We start from the raw sequence: 15,531 nt of genomic DNA, 5'->3' as shown, positions 1-15,531 counted from the left end.
TGAGCCCAAGGACCTGGGTTCAAACCCCCAGCCCCCAGCTGCAGGGGGAAAGCTTTGCAAGTGGTGAAGCAGTGTTGCAGGTGTCTCTTTCCCTACCACCACTACCCCTTCACTCTGGATTTCTGGCTGTCTTTATCCAATAAATAAATAAAAATTAAAAATTAAAAAAAAAAAAACCTTTAATGTCAGGGCCAGGTGGTAGTGCACCTGGTTAAGCACTCACATTACAGTGTGCAAAGACCCAGGTTCAAGCCCCTGGTCCCCCACCTGCAGGGGGGAAAGCTTCATGAGTGGTGAAGCAGTGTCTCTCTGTCCTCTCAATTTCTCTGTCTCTATTTAATGAATAAATAAAACAAAAAATATATTTAATGTCAACCATTATTTAAGCTTTCACACATAAGCGATACTTTTAAAATTCTGCCTTCAAGTATTACTTTGGACACTACATCAAGATCTGGTCTCATCTGTTCAAAGTCAATGGTAATGAACACCAACTAAGAACATACTAAAGAATTTTATTTAATAGGAGCTACAATAAAAATCCATTATCAAAAATTTCTAAATGACTATGCATTAAAAACAAGAGTAAACAGACTAGAAAAATTACCTTAAAGGGAACCCTCAAATCTAGCTTCAAGATCACTGCTTAACTTATACCTTCCACAGACCAAAAAAACCTTTAAACTTTATACCAAAACTACCTCAAGACACCACAAAGTGACCAAAAGTGGGTAGATTCTAGAGGGGAAATTAATACTTGTAAGAAAGGAATGGCAGGGGGCCAGTGGTAGCGCACCTGGTTAAGCATACACAGTATGAAGCTCAAGAATCCCGGTTCAAGCCCTGGGTTCCCCATCTGCAGGGGGGTCGCTTCACAAGCGGTGAAGCAGGTCTGCAGGTGTCTGTCTCATCCTCTCTCCTCTCCTCCTCTCAATTTCTGCCTATCCTATCCAATTAAAAAAAAAAAATTAAAGCCACCAGGAGCAGTGGATTCAGTGTTAGCACCAAGCCCTAGCGATACCCCTGTAGGCCAAAAAAAAAAAAAAAAAAAAAAAAAAAAGGAATGGCATAGGGTGAGCTTTCCATTTTCGGTCTATAGCGGCCGGGCAGTAGCGCAGCAGGTTAAGCACACATGGCACGAAGCACAAGGACCTGAGCAAGGATCCTGGTTTGAGCCCCCAGCTCCCCACCTGCAGGGAAGTCACTCCACAAGCGGTAGAGCAGGTCTGTAGGTGTCTATCTTTCCACTCCACTGTCTTTGTCTTCCCCTCCTCTCTCGATTTCTCTCTGTCCTATCCAACAACAATAACAATGATAACAATAGTAATAACAACAATAACAAGGGTAACAACTAGGGCAACAAAATGGAAAAAATGGTCTCCAGGAGCAGTGGCTTCATAGAACAGGCACCAAGCCCCAGCAAGAATCCTGGAGGAAAAAAATAAAATAAAAAATAAACTCTCAAAAACAGTTTAACAAAAATAGCTCACTAGGGCTGGAAAGAGAGCATAATGGTTATGCAAAAGACTCATGACTGAGATTCTAAAGTCCCAGGTTCAATCCCCAGCACCACAACAAGCCAAAGCTGACCAGTGTTCTGGCCTTCCTTCAACCCCCTGGCTCATCCCAACCCACCCACCCCTAGGCTTCTATCCCGCTCATGTAAATAAATGAAATCAAAATAATAAAAAAAAAGGCTCAACCCTGAGCACCCAGCTGAGCATGAGTGTCCATGTGACCAGCATAAGAACTGCTTTCAAGCCTCCAGTCCCACCTTTAGGGGGCAAGCTTCATGAGCACTGCTGGGGTGTTGTTTTCAGCCCCTTCCTCGCCTTCTAATTTCTCTATCAAAACAAACTCACCTGTCTAGTGCACGTGCTTGCTGTGCAAGCAACCCGGGTTCCAGCCTGGCCCCACAGCCCAGGAGGAAGCTTCAGTGCCGGCTTCTGCCTCCCCTCCCCCCACCTGAGAAATGTTGGCCGGCAGTGGGCAGAAGAATTTTTGCCCCAGACACATTTTTTTTTGAACACATAACCAATTAGTTCTACCCAAACAATTTTGCTATTTTTTTTTAAAAAAAGAAAAAAGATACACACACACAGGGGCCAGAAGCCGGTGCACCTGGTTATGCTACTATGCATAGAGACCAGGACCTGAGTACCCCCGCCCCTGCAGGGAGAAAGCTTTGCATGTGGTGAAGCAGTGCTGCAGGTATCTCTTTCTCTCCCTATCTCTCTTTACTCTCAATTTTTGTTTCTATCTAATAAATAATTTAAAAAATCAAAACACAATCATGTAATATAAAAGGTCAGTAATTTAAAGACATCATGAGACATGAAAAATTTTCTCTACTATTATTTTTTTAAAAATCCAAATTTCAGCAGATCTGGGAACTCACAAAGGGGAAGGGAAGAACACTAAGAGGAGGTTGGGGGGCCCAAGTCCCTATGGGGCAACACAGGATGACGATCTGGTGATGGTAAAGTGTAACGACAAATCTACACATCAAAATTCCCTCAATAAAGTGGTACTGAAGTTGAAAAATATTTTTCTCAAGAAACGGATACTCATCGGGAATCATATAGTCATTCTTTGTGGAGGATTGGAGGAATTTGATTCTGTTACCATAATCAACATGGCCATTCAACTGATGCCAAACTTTCAACTTTATGTAAATCTTAGCCCTCGTAACGGTCACGGTGGTCTCACAAGTCAGTTTGCAACAACATGGATGGAAGTATAGGTACTACAAAGCAGAATCAGTCAGGAAGAGAAAGAGAAATATTGACAATTTCACTCATTAGGAAAATGCCACAGCACAAGAGAACAGACAAAACCAAGACTTGGAGTTGAGCTGTAGGAACTGAGGTTGCCAGAGGGGGAGGTGGAAGAGGCATAGAAGGTGACCCAACAAAGGTGTAGGAATTTACAACTCTGATGCAGTGTGACAGTGTGACAATGTACTTTTTAAAAAGGGGGGGGGGGGGAAGAGAGGAGAGAGAGAGAGAGAGAGAGAGAGAGAGAGAGGGAGAGAGAGAGAGAGAGAGAGAGAGAGATGAACACCAGAGAGTCACTCTGGACATGGGATGCCGGGGATTCAAACTCACACTTGAAAGGTCAATGCTTTCCCCACTGTGCACTTTGAAGAGGTGAGAAAAAGCACTCCCGCAACACATGCCCAGCAGTGGGGCCTTAGTAAAAACAGCTTAAAAATCTTTGCAAAGGGAAAAAAGAACCAGGCTAATGTAGAGACCTGTATTTTAAGCCTTTTAGACCCGCAATAAAAATTCTAAAGTTCTATAGTACAAAAGAAAACGATACCAATGGGGGGTCAGGCGGTGGTGCACCTGGTTAAGTGCTCACATTACAGTGCGCAAGGACCTGGGTTCAAGCCCCTGGCCCCCACCTGCAGGGGGAAAGCTCCATAAGCGGTGAAACAGGGCTGCAGGTGTCTCCCTCTCTATCTCCCCCTCTCCTCTCCATTCTCTGTCTCTATCCAATAATAAATAAATAAATCTTTGAAAGAAAAAAGAAAACGATGCCAATGAAAATTCTGATCTTAGGAGCACAGAAAGGAAACAATTTGGATAAATATAAGATCATATCACTTCATTTCTTTAAAATACCTAATGAATTTATTGCATTCATGGAGCTTATAAAACATATAGATGAATTGTGGTCCGGGAGGTGGTGCAGTGATAAGGCTTTGGACTCTCAAGCATGAGGTCCTGAGTTTGATCCCTGGCAGCACATGTGCCAGAGTGATGTCTGGTTCTTTCTCCTTCTATCTTTCTCATAAGTAAATAAAATCTTTAAAAATAAAATAAAATAAAATGCATAGATGAATTAAAGAAAAACAAGGGAGGAGCTGGAGAGGCAGCATTATGGTTATGTAAAAAAAGACTCATGCCTGAGACTCCACCAAAGCCCCAGGTTCAATTCCCCAGGTCACCATAAACCAGAGCTGGGAAGGGCACAGAACTTTGGTGGAGGGTGTGGTAGACCTATACACACCAGCTGCAGGTGTGATCTTGCCTAATTTCAGTGCCACATTTTTTAACTGTTTGCTCAAAACATAATTTTGGCCTAAACCATTGCATTTATGGTTCTAAAAGGTTAGCAATTTGAAAGAAGGAAGGAAGGAAGGAAGGAAGGAAGGAAGGAAGGAAGGAAGGAAGGGAGGGAGGGAGGGAGGGAGGGAGGACGGACAAACCAGGCAGTGGCTCACCTGGTGCACACATCACCTTGAACAAGGGCCCAGGTTTAAGCCCCAGTCCACACCTGCAGAGGGGAAACTTCGCAAGTGGCAAGGTAGTGTTACAGGTGTCTTTCTCCCTTTCTACCTTCCCCTCTCCTCTCAATTTCTCTCTGTCCTCACATAAAAGAAAAAATTGAAATCACTAATTTGCAGTTTTGCCAGCTGTCTCCTTACACTGTTTTCTGTTTATAAGCATGGATCCTCTCCCACTCACATCTTAGTCTCTTCATGTCCTATCTGAACTGTAGTCTAAATTTCATAAAATTAAACAGATGCTCAAGACTCTTTTCTCACACTTTTTCTATTATTTCAGTTCATCCATCAAGGCTTAGACAGATCACAAGCCAAGTTAAAGAATTCTCTTTTGGAGTGTGGGTAGATAGCATTATGGTTATGCAAAGTCTCAAAATTCAATCCCCCCCCCACACCACCATGGACCAGAGCTAAGTAGCGCTCAGGGGGAAAAAAAAAACCCTCTTGTGACTGGCGGAGCCCCTTAGGGATGGGAACTACAGTAATCCCTGGTGACAAATCCCTTCCTCAGCTGTCTGGCCTCTCCCACTTGGAGCCCTGATACCTGCCACTTGGCGGTAGTCTCCATCCTAGCAGAGATCATTTTGTCCCCAGTCATGGACTATCCTGCAGGGCTGACCTTAGAAAGCTGCTGAGATTTGGGCATGTCACACTGTGGACTTCCTGCCATCCTTTAAAAATAATGTAAACGGGAGTCGGGCGGTAGTGCAGCGGGTTAAGCGCATGTGGCAGGAAGCACAAAGACCCACATAAGGATCCCAGTTCGAGCCCCCAGATCCCCACCTGGAAGAGAGTCGATTCACAAGTGGTGAAGCAGGTCTGCAGGTGTCTATCTTTCTCTCCCTCTGTCTTCCCCTCCTCTCTCCATTTCTGTCTGTCCTATCCAACAATGACGACATCAATAACTACAACAATAAAAAAAAAAAGGGCAACAAAAAAGGGGAATAAATAATTTTTTTTTAAATGTATATGGTGGGCTAGGCAGTGGTGCACCTAAAAAGCAAGGACCCAGGTTCAAGCCCCAGGTCCCCCACGTGCAGTGGGAAAGCTTCACAAGCAGTGAAACAGTTGCTGCATGTGTCTCTCCTTATCTCCCCCTTCCCTCTCAATTTCTCTCTGTATCTATCATAAATAAATAAAACGTTAATAAAAAACTTTACAAAAACAACAGTAATAATTATAGGGACCAGGAGATAGTTCACCGGGTAAAGCACATATTTTACCACGTGCAAGGACCCAAGGAGCCACCACATGGGGACACCGTGCACAGGAGGAAGCCTGATGGGCAGTGGTATCTTTCCAACTCTCTTTCTCTCCTGTCTCTCCCTCTGCCTGGAGAAAAAGTTTCCCGGGAGCTACAGAATCATGCAGGTGTGATGCTCCAACAAAACCCTGGCAGGAAGGCAGAGGGGAAGAAGACAGAAAAGGGAGGAAGAAATAGGGGGGAATACATGTGAAGGTGTAACTGATAGTTATAACTGAAATCACAGTGATGACGACCCAGTTAATCTATGGCATGTATCACTTTAGCACAGTTTTCACAACTGGCTAATTCTAAATACCAAACTAAAACCGAGAACAAAGTATTTACCACTGCCCTACCTCCCATTTTCTGAAGAGACATAATAACAGATTACTCACTCAACCCCAAGCCTCCAATGTTTTCAATCATAACACACAGTAAAACATCCATCTATAAATACCAGTTTAAACCACATAAAAGTGCCATTGTAAGGTAAAAATTAGTCAAACAGAAGTGAAGTTCAACTTAAAGACAAACCACTCAAGCCATTAGGTTAGGGTGTACACTGTTTCCTTGCTAACAAAAATGGTTAAAAAAAAAAAAAAACAGTTGTTCAGGGGGCCAGGAGGTAGCGCAGCAGGTTAAGCACACATGGAACAAAGCACAAGGACTGGCTTAAGGATCCCGGCTTGAGCTCCAGCTCCCCACCTGCAAGTGATCGCTTCACAAATGGTGAAGCAGGTCTGCCAGTGTCTGTCTTCTCCCACCCTTTCCTCCCCTCCTCTCTCAATTTCTCTCTGCCCTATCCAACAACAAGGGCAACAAAAATGGGGGAAATGTTATACCCCTTTCCCATATTTGGGAGCTATTCTCTTCACAGATCCAGCTTTCTGGTCCTTTTTTTCAGCCATGATATCATAACTTGGATCCACCTGCATTTCAGATTTCAGGCTCAGGGAAGAAAAAAACTAGTCTAGTCACGGGCCCTATGGAATATAACTAAAATATGCCTACTAGCTATCTACAAAACGGAGACCCACCCCCCCCACCCCCCAAATTTTCATCTGCACTACTCCAGCCTTTAGGTTCATGATTAGTCAACAACTTGTTTGGCTTTATATGTTAACTCTTCTTTCAGCCACCAGGTTCCAGATGCTACCGTGATGCCAACCAGACTTCCCTGGACAGACAACCCTACCAATATGTCCTGGAGCTCCGCTTCCCCAGAGCCCTGCCCTACTAGGGAAAGAGAGAGACAGGCTAGGAATATGGATCAACCTGTCAATATCCATGTTCAGCAGGGAAGCAACTACAGAATCCAGACCTTCTAGCCTCTGCACCCCATAATGATCTTGGGTTCATACTCCCAGAGGGATAAAGAATAGGAAAGTAGGGAGCCGGGCTGTAGCACAGCGGGTTAAGCGCACGTGGTGCAAAGGGTAAGGATCAGCATAAGGATCCCGGTTGAGCCCCCGACTCCCCACCTGCAGGGGAGTCGCTTCACAGGCGGTGAAGTCTGCAGGTGTCTATCTTTCTCTCCCCGTTTTCCCCTCCTCTATCTACTGTTGGTATGCATGAGACCCCTTCTGTTTCATTTGGTTTAAATCCCCCCTGCTTAACACTATTCTATTTACATAACCACTTCATTCTATTTACATAACCGCTGTTAACAAGCACCTCCCTCCAGGGCATTGGTTCAATCCTCACTGTTTCATGATGTTTTTGCTCCACCCCCCCCCTCCTTGTCACACCCTGATCCCTTCTTTGTCACACCCTGATTTTCACCAATCACTTTTCTCTCCACCCTCTCTATGTCACATCCTGTTTCCACCCTACTTGGGAAGTATATATAAAGACAGCATTGTGAGTTTTAGAGTACTGTACTTTGAGTTTAACTTAGCTCGTCTTAGATTGTGCTGCGTCCTACATGAATAAAGAGATACTGCGTACAACCCAGCCATGAGTCCCGGGTCATCTGTTACCCGCCCGTGAAGCCAGCCCGGCGAAAACAACCTAACCCGTCGAAAACAACATATGGCGCCACAACGTGGGACCAGACCTGCGCAACTCCCAGATAAGTGAAGACTTTGCCTACCTATGCACTATGGTCTTCTCTTCTACTTTCGAAGAGGTTTGCCAAAGCCTCTACTGTCTCATTATGAGACAGTTTCTCTGTCTCTGGAACATTTTACTCTGGGCCACACTTCGGTTCCCTCACCGGGAACTTTGGTTTCTTATGACCGGGATCATAGAGCTTGGGAGATGCACGGAGATTTCTCCTTGGACTTTCTGGATTCCCTCTCCCATGTTTCCTGAGGAAAAGGACTACATTTTGCTCCAGGCCACAGTTTGGTTCTTTATGACCGTGATCATAGACCTTGGGATATGCATGGGGATTTCCACTGGGACTTTCTGGACTTCTTCTCGCATGTTTCCCATGGAGAAGGACTACTCTAATTTGAAGAACATTCTCAAGTACCCTGGCAGTTCCCAAGTATGGAGACACGTCGTGGTTAGTTCTACTCTCCTGATTGGATTCTTTCTTTGATGGGAAGACACTTTTAAAAATGAGTGCCTGAAGCAATCCAGCAGGAACAGTCAGAAGCACCACCCTAAATGGAATTTTGAGGAGCTTTTTGGACTAGGACGCCCACCGGGGATTCTTAATCCTACATGGTGAGAGCTTGATAATCTGGTTCAAGTTGCGTTTCATAAGAGAATGATTTGAATGACTGAATTTTTGTTTGACATTGACTTAAAAAAAAAAATGCTGGACGCAGCCATGATGTTTCTAGAGACATCCAGAAACAATCCAAAAAATTGTTTTTTCCCTCCTTTGATTTCTCTTTTATGTCTTGACATGAATCTGAAAGGTTTAATCCTGAAAACTGTATGAGTTATGGGTGGGGCAGATAGTGCATTGATTATGTTAATTATTCTCATGCCTGAAGCTTTTAACCGTGGTTCTTCTGTTTACCTTTCCACATTTTATTGAGTTTAAACTGTTTAAACAACCTTAAAATCATACTAGAAAGGACTTCCAATTTTAATGGAGTTATCAATTATAGTAAACTTCTAATCTGCTACAAGTTTTGTTTGACAAGTAAGTGAATCTCAGCTGTCAAAGTCTTCACACGAAAAAGCATCTACTCAAATGAAAATTTCTGGAAACCCATTTGGACGCCTGTTCTCTGACATTGCCACAGGATGGAATGATTACAACACACCCCCGGAAACCAATGATGAGACCTGGCACGACCTGAAGAAACAGATTCACAGACCCTAAAGCTCACTCTCTACAGAAAAGCAGAATTCTGGTGGCCGACATTCCCCATCGAGACAGACGTACAGCGTTTCATCCCTTGGCATTTTCTTCTGTGGTCAGCTACTTTGGACTGACACCTCCATCGGACTTACTGGTACACGCTGCTGTGTTTCTCAAAGACTAACTTCAGCCAATTGCCTTGAGACTTTATAGACCATGTCCCCTCGCCTGCAGGCTCTGCCCCAGAGGTAGAAAACTCTCCCTCCTTATTAGGTTATGCCCACAGAGGCATGAAGCACCCCAAGAGGCAAGAGATGCCCCCAGAGGCATGAAGCACTCCCAGAGGCAAGAAATGCCCTTTCGCCTGCTAGGCCTTGCCCTTTGAGGCAAGAAACATTCCTCTTGGCATCACACTGATTATTGCTGCTCGCCTATTTTGTTTTCCATGTCTTATGCCAGTTCTTTTGAAAAACGCCTGTACGATATACATTTCTGTTCACCCCACAATGGCCATTAGTTAAAAAGAAACGGGGAATTGTTGGTATGCATGAGACCCCTTCTGTTTCATTTGGTTTAAATCCCCCCTGCTTAACACTATTCTATTTACATAACCACTTCATTCTATTTACATAACCGCTGTTAACAAGCACCTCCCTCCAGGGCATTGGTTCAATCCTCACTGTTTCATGATATGTTTTTGCTCCACCCCCCCTCCTTGTCACACCCTGATCCCTTCTTTGTCACACCCTGATTTTCACCAGTCACTTTTCTCTCCACCCTCTCTATGTCACATCCTGTTTCCACCCTACTTGGGAAGTATATATAAAGACAGCATTGTGAGTTTTAGAGTACTGTACTTTGAGTTTAACTTAGCTCGTCTTAGATTGTGCTGCGTCCTGCATGAATAAAGAGATACTGCCTACAACCCAGCCATGAGTCCCGGGTCATCTGTTACCCGCCTGTGAAGCCAGCCCGGCGAAAACAACCTAACCCGTCGAAAACAACACTCTACTTCTCTCTGTCCTAACAAAGACAACATCAATAACAATATTAACTACAACAACAATGAAAACCAACAAGGGCAACAAAAGGGAAAATGAATAAATAAATACTAAAAAATTTAAAAATATATATAAAAAAAGAATAGGAAAGCTATTAGGGGAGGGGATGGGATACGGAGTGCTGGTGGTGGGAATTGTGTGGAGTTGTACCCTCTTATCCTATGGTTTTGTCAATGTTTCCTTTTTGTAAATAAAAATTTTAGGGAGTCGGGCGGTAAGCGCAGCGGGTTAAGCACAGGTGGCACAAAGTGCAAGGACTGGCCTTAGGATCCCGGTTCGAGCCCCCGGCTCCCCACCTGCAGGGTAGTTGCTTCACAGGCGGTGAAGCAGGTCTGCAGGTGTCTGTCTTCCCCTCCTCTCTCCATTTCTCTCTGTCCTATCCAACGATGATGACATCAATAATAATTACAGCAATAAAACAACAAGGACAACAAAAGGGAATAAATAAATATAAAAAATTTTTAAAAAAAATTTTTTAATTTTAAAAAAGGGAAAAATGACCTCCAGAGCAGTGGATTCGCAGTGCAGGCACCGAGCCCCAGCGATAACCCTGAAGGCAAAACCAAAAACAAACAAACAACAACAACAAAAAAAAAACCACAGTTGTTCTGTGTATATATAGATCTTTTTTCCATAGTAATCCTTATCACACTGCTTCTTTCCCTAAATTTACCCCCAACACTTTTCCAGGACTCATTTGTGTAACACTAGGAAAAAAAGGATTAACTATAAATGGCAGTGTGGCAACACGCTGAGAAGCAACACGCAGCGCCAGTGAGTGGCTCGGTGTGCGCATGCGCGGTAAGACCAGCACTAGCAGCACTGCAAGGCTTCTACAGGCCATGCTGGAGGGAACTTTTCAGCTTTGCCAACTCTACCAATGTGCTGACTAACTCAAGCATTTTTACTCATAACTTTATTTAAAATGTAAAAATGGGGGTGGGGAGCAAATGGTGGTGCAAGCAGCTGAGCACCCATTACCACGCACAGGGATCTAGGATTGAGGCCTGCAGGGGCGAGCGTGTCTCTCTCTCCCCCACCCCTTCAATTTCCCCCTGGCCTATCAAATGAAAGGAGAAAGAAAGGGCGGGAATGAAGCAGGCTGCCGGGAGCAACGGTTTTGTAGTGTCAGTATCACGTCCCAGCAATAACCCTGGTGGCAAAAAACAAAACAAAACAAAAATTGAGATTTAGGATATAAGGCAATATCCCCTTCCAAGCCTGGGGGTAAGAAAACCAAAGCAAACTGAAACAACCATACATTCTATTACATTCTTGGACCTTGCCTAATTTCAATACCACGTTTTCAACTAGTTGTTGCCTGTTATTATATGATTGCTCAGGATGCAAGTTTGACCTAAAAAAAAAAAGAAATCCATCACCGCAGCTGCGGGGTGGGGTGGGGACTGGAAAGCGCTGAAGCAGTGCTGCAGGTATCTCTTCTTTCTGTGCTCTCACCGGCAATCAAAGGGGGGGAAAGGCTGAGAGCACAGAAAGGAGAGACACCTGCAGCACTGTTTCAGCGCTCCCGAATCCCCCCCACAGCTGCAGTGATGGAATTTTTTCGCTTTCTAATGCTGTACTCTTTAAGACAGGCGAAATCATTACGAGTGTTGGCAATGTGCGTAGGGAAATGAAACCTGAGACATGAAAGCACAGCAGTGTTTGCTCCTATTGCACACACGTGCGTGAACATATATGAGCATGGATTTATGTACACACATACACATTTATTACTTGAATGCAGCGGAAGTTAAAATAAATGCAATGGCATGAAACCAGAGCCTCGTGCATGCATAATACTGCTGAGCAGGCTTCTGGGACCAATTTCTATTCCTTATAAAGAGAGAAAAGGAGACATGATGTTCAGAGATTGAACCCAGAGCATCCCACATGGTGAGGCATGTTCATCATGGCCTGGGAGGTGATGCAGTGGGTGGAATGGTAGACTATCAGGCATCAGGCTCCAATTTCAATTCCTGCTATCTCATGGACCAGAGCAATCCTCTAGTTCTATCTCATCAACGAATAAATAAATCTCAAAAAAACCCAAGTACTTTACAGAGTCATCTCCCAAACACACATTTAATTTCAAATCACACGAGGACATCAGAAGCCTAGGCTGAAAAGTACTACCAGGAAAGAAAAAAAAAAAAAAAACTGGAGGTAGGAGGGGGAGGTGAGTCAATGGTAGGACACATGCCTTGCCTTGGCTCCCTGGCACTGCATAAAAACAACAAACAAAACATCAAAATGGCAAAGCAGGCTCTGGTCTCTCCTCCACAACCACCCCACACAACTTTTTAATAACAAGAAGCCAACATTAGCTATTTCTCAGTTCATTCATTTGTGAAACTGCTAACTTGATTTTTACTCGTTACTTGTTCCTGTAACACTTATTACAGAAATGTTTACCGATCACTTACTATGTGACAGATACTGTTCTAATTATTTCACAACTAATAACTTTTAAATCCTTACAGACCTAAAGCATAGGTGGAATTAACTTCCCTTTAAAATGAAGAAAATTCTCAAAGTTGATGTGGAGCAAGGACTCCAAACTCAGGAATTCTGACTTTGTCAATGTCATTTGTAGATGATAAAACTGTTCTTCCCAATCTGCCTCCAAAGTCCCTATTTTTCTTGTTTCTACTTAGCTTGCACCTGCTAAGAGACAATCAGTGACAGCATTCATCTGACAGACAAATTTAAGTTACTGCTCCTCTCCTCTTTGCCAGATGTAAGTCAGCAAAGGACTGTGTGTGGGGGGGTGAAAGCATTCAAGTTTAACCTGTCCCATCAAGGCCGTAGTTTCCCCACTAATAACTTGGGGGAATTCCTAATATTTTACTTTTATTTTCTTTCTTTACTGGATAGAGCTAGCCAGAAGTCATGAGGAAGGGGGAGACAGAGAGGGAAAGAGACAAGACACCTGCAGCACTGCTTCACCACTTGCAAAGCTTTCCCCCTGCAAGTGGGGACTGGGGACATGAACCCAGGTCCTTGAGCACTGCAACATGTGCTCTCCACTAAGTGCGCCACCAACCAGCCCTCTAAAAATCATATTTTAAAGCTAGATGTCCTGTATACAGCTCTAAGGTGGTAAGTTCTCCCCACTCCTCCCTTAATACAACACATACCTTGAGTATGCACTCTTAAAAGCTTCAACTGTTACCAGAAGTAGGAGACACCTATTTTTTTCTCCCTACCCCCTGGGAGCAAGCACTGTGGCTTTGAATCCGCGCCTTTATTTCAGACTGTCTTTGAGCCCCAGTGTGAGAGATGAGGAGACTTAGCTTTCCAGTGGTCTTTTCTTCTGTCAGAATTAACTGCAATTGACAATTTCTACACACTTTGTCTCTGGCATAATCTGAAGTTTGGAAAAATATCCCAAGACTACAGAACTACTAATCTAGTAGGGAAAAAAGTCGAGTCAAACAGGCATCTAATGAGGGCTGTACTGTGCTGAGCACTTTGCATACACCACAGTACTTAATGCTCAAAATAACCGACTGGAAGGAATCATCATTGGCACAGCTTTGCAAACAGAAACTAAGGCGAAAGTCCTAACACTTGCTGGGCTGGCCAGGAGGGAGCAGAGGCGGCTTGAATTCAGAGATGGCTCCAGGGCCTGGGCTCCTGACCATTACACAGCTTGCTCAAGCTGAGCTTTCGCTTTCCTTTTGCTAGCCATGTCTAATCCGTGTTCCGGAAAGCAGAAGCAGTGTGTCCAATGAGGCAGTGCTTCCCGTGTAGACATGAGTCTTGTTTTGACCTGTATGCTCTATTCCAAACCCAGTAAGACATTTTGGCCTTTCTACTCACCACACCTGGGACGTCTGACACTACACCTCAAAGCTGAGTGTCACACACAAAAGCTAGTGTAGATCTAAGTGTAACGTGTCCTGTTCGCAAACTGAAAACCACAGCATAGAATATTCAAAGTAGTAGGCTGATGCGAAACTTTCAAAAGCAGGAATGATGCGCTGCTGCCAGAAAGACGGCCTAGGCGGGGGAGCACAGGACCTGTGGGCCCAAGGTCCCAGACACGCCATGCTCTGGCTTCTCTTATTCTCCTATGAAATCACCTCACCTAAAATAGATCTTACCAACCAACAAATAGAAATGGAGGCTGACGGTGGCACACCCCACTGAGCACCTCACTGAGCCCAAGGGCTGGGGTTCGAGCTGTGCTCCCCCCATTCCCACCTGCAGGAGGAAGCTTCCCCTTCAGTGAAGCAGTGCTGCAGTTCTGTCTCCCTCTCAATTTATCTCTATCCAAAAATAAGCCTGACTTGATTTGAAAAACCTGTAAAAGCAGGGACTGACGCTTTATAAATGAAACTTCTTTGAGGCTACAGCTCACAAATGGAGACGAGCTAAACAGGTGACTGGATCTCTCAACAGAGCTCACAGGGCTACCCAATTAATTACTCAGGAAGATAGAGCTCCTGGCGGTAATATACACAGGACGTAGTAATGTAACAGGATGCCTTTAATTCCGCTTCTAAACATTACAGGTGAAGATGAAAGACAGTTCTCTTGTGATTTCCAAATATCTGCACATACATATCCTCACCAACGTCCTGAGCTGCTCAACTTATTCAAGCGTGAGCCCAGGGCTCAGCTGTAGATTAGCTTCTCCTTAAACTCAAATCCTCTATGCCAAGAGGTCAAGGCTATCTTTTACACTGTATCAATCATGACTTCAATCCTCACGCTATCTTTCCATTCAATACTACATACGGTTTATTCAAATGACTACCTTTATTATTAACTTCATTTGTAAACTCTCATTTTATTTTTTTTTTGGATGGAGACAGCCAGAAATCGGAGGAGGAGGGGGAGGTAGAGAGGGAGCGAGACAGAGACACACCCGCAGGCCTGCTTCCCCGCTAGTGAAGCGTCCTCCCTGCAGGTGGGGGCCGGGGGCTTGAACCCGGGTCCCTGTGCACTGTGATGTGCGCGGTTAGCCAGGTGAGCCACCGCCTGGCCCCTATACGGTTCACACTTAAGCACCGACAGACAGTTCGAGGGTTTAGCTTCCACCGAGGCTCGTCTTCGGGAAGCTGCGGGGGCCCGCCGACGACGCAGTTTTCACACCGGGGACGAGCCCCCGAGCTGAAGGCGATGCGTGGACCCGGGGCCTCCGCACCCCCCGCACTTACGGAGCCGATGCTGCTGCAGGAAAGCAGGCTTGCGTCCGCCAAGACCAAAAGTCCAAGCAAGTGAACGGGCGTCGGGAAGCGAGAATCAGGCATCACAGCCCCACCTGCACCTCCCTCGACCCACTGTGTCCAGGGAGGGCAGCCCGGGCTCCATCCCCCGCGGGCCGGGGCCGGGACACAGCCGGCTCGGCCCTTCCCCGCCAGAGCTGCCGCCACGCTTCGGCTCCCGGCTCCAGGCCGCGCAATGACAGAGCAGTTCGGGGAGCGCTCCGCGGAACTGGTGAACTCACCTACTTGGTAGAGTCGGCCCTCGGGTGAAAAAATAGTAATGTGACGGTCGAAACCAGCACTGGAACCGCGGGACATTTTGGCGACCCCACTACTTTTATCACGGTCGCTGGGCCCCGGGGTTCCCGCACTAGGCGCTCCGACTCCCTCCGGAACTTTCACCGAATGCTTCCGGGGCACAGACCAGCTTCTTCCGCTCTTGCGCGCGCAGCTCC

The 15,531-nt window shown here is 45.3% G+C and overlaps 1 protein-coding gene across 1 annotated transcript in view; it reads right to left on the bottom strand.

Moving 5' to 3' along the window:
* The window catches only part of PSMA6 (proteasome 20S subunit alpha 6), a 26,465-nt gene extending 10,934 nt beyond the window's left edge, over nt 1-15,531 (bottom strand). The window contains exon 1 of the mRNA XM_007530239.3: nt 15,319-15,531. Within this exon, the coding sequence (XP_007530301.1) occupies nt 15,319-15,394 (76 nt within the window). The 5' untranslated portion in view covers nt 15,395-15,531. The remainder of the gene's footprint in view (nt 1-15,318) is intronic.

Source organism: Erinaceus europaeus, chromosome 16 (genome assembly GCF_950295315.1).
Source record: "Erinaceus europaeus chromosome 16, mEriEur2.1, whole genome shotgun sequence".
NCBI classification, from domain to species: Eukaryota; Metazoa; Chordata; class Mammalia; order Eulipotyphla; family Erinaceidae; genus Erinaceus; species Erinaceus europaeus.
Note: the sequence above shows the minus strand (reverse complement) of the source record. Positions and strands in the feature narration are given on the sequence as shown.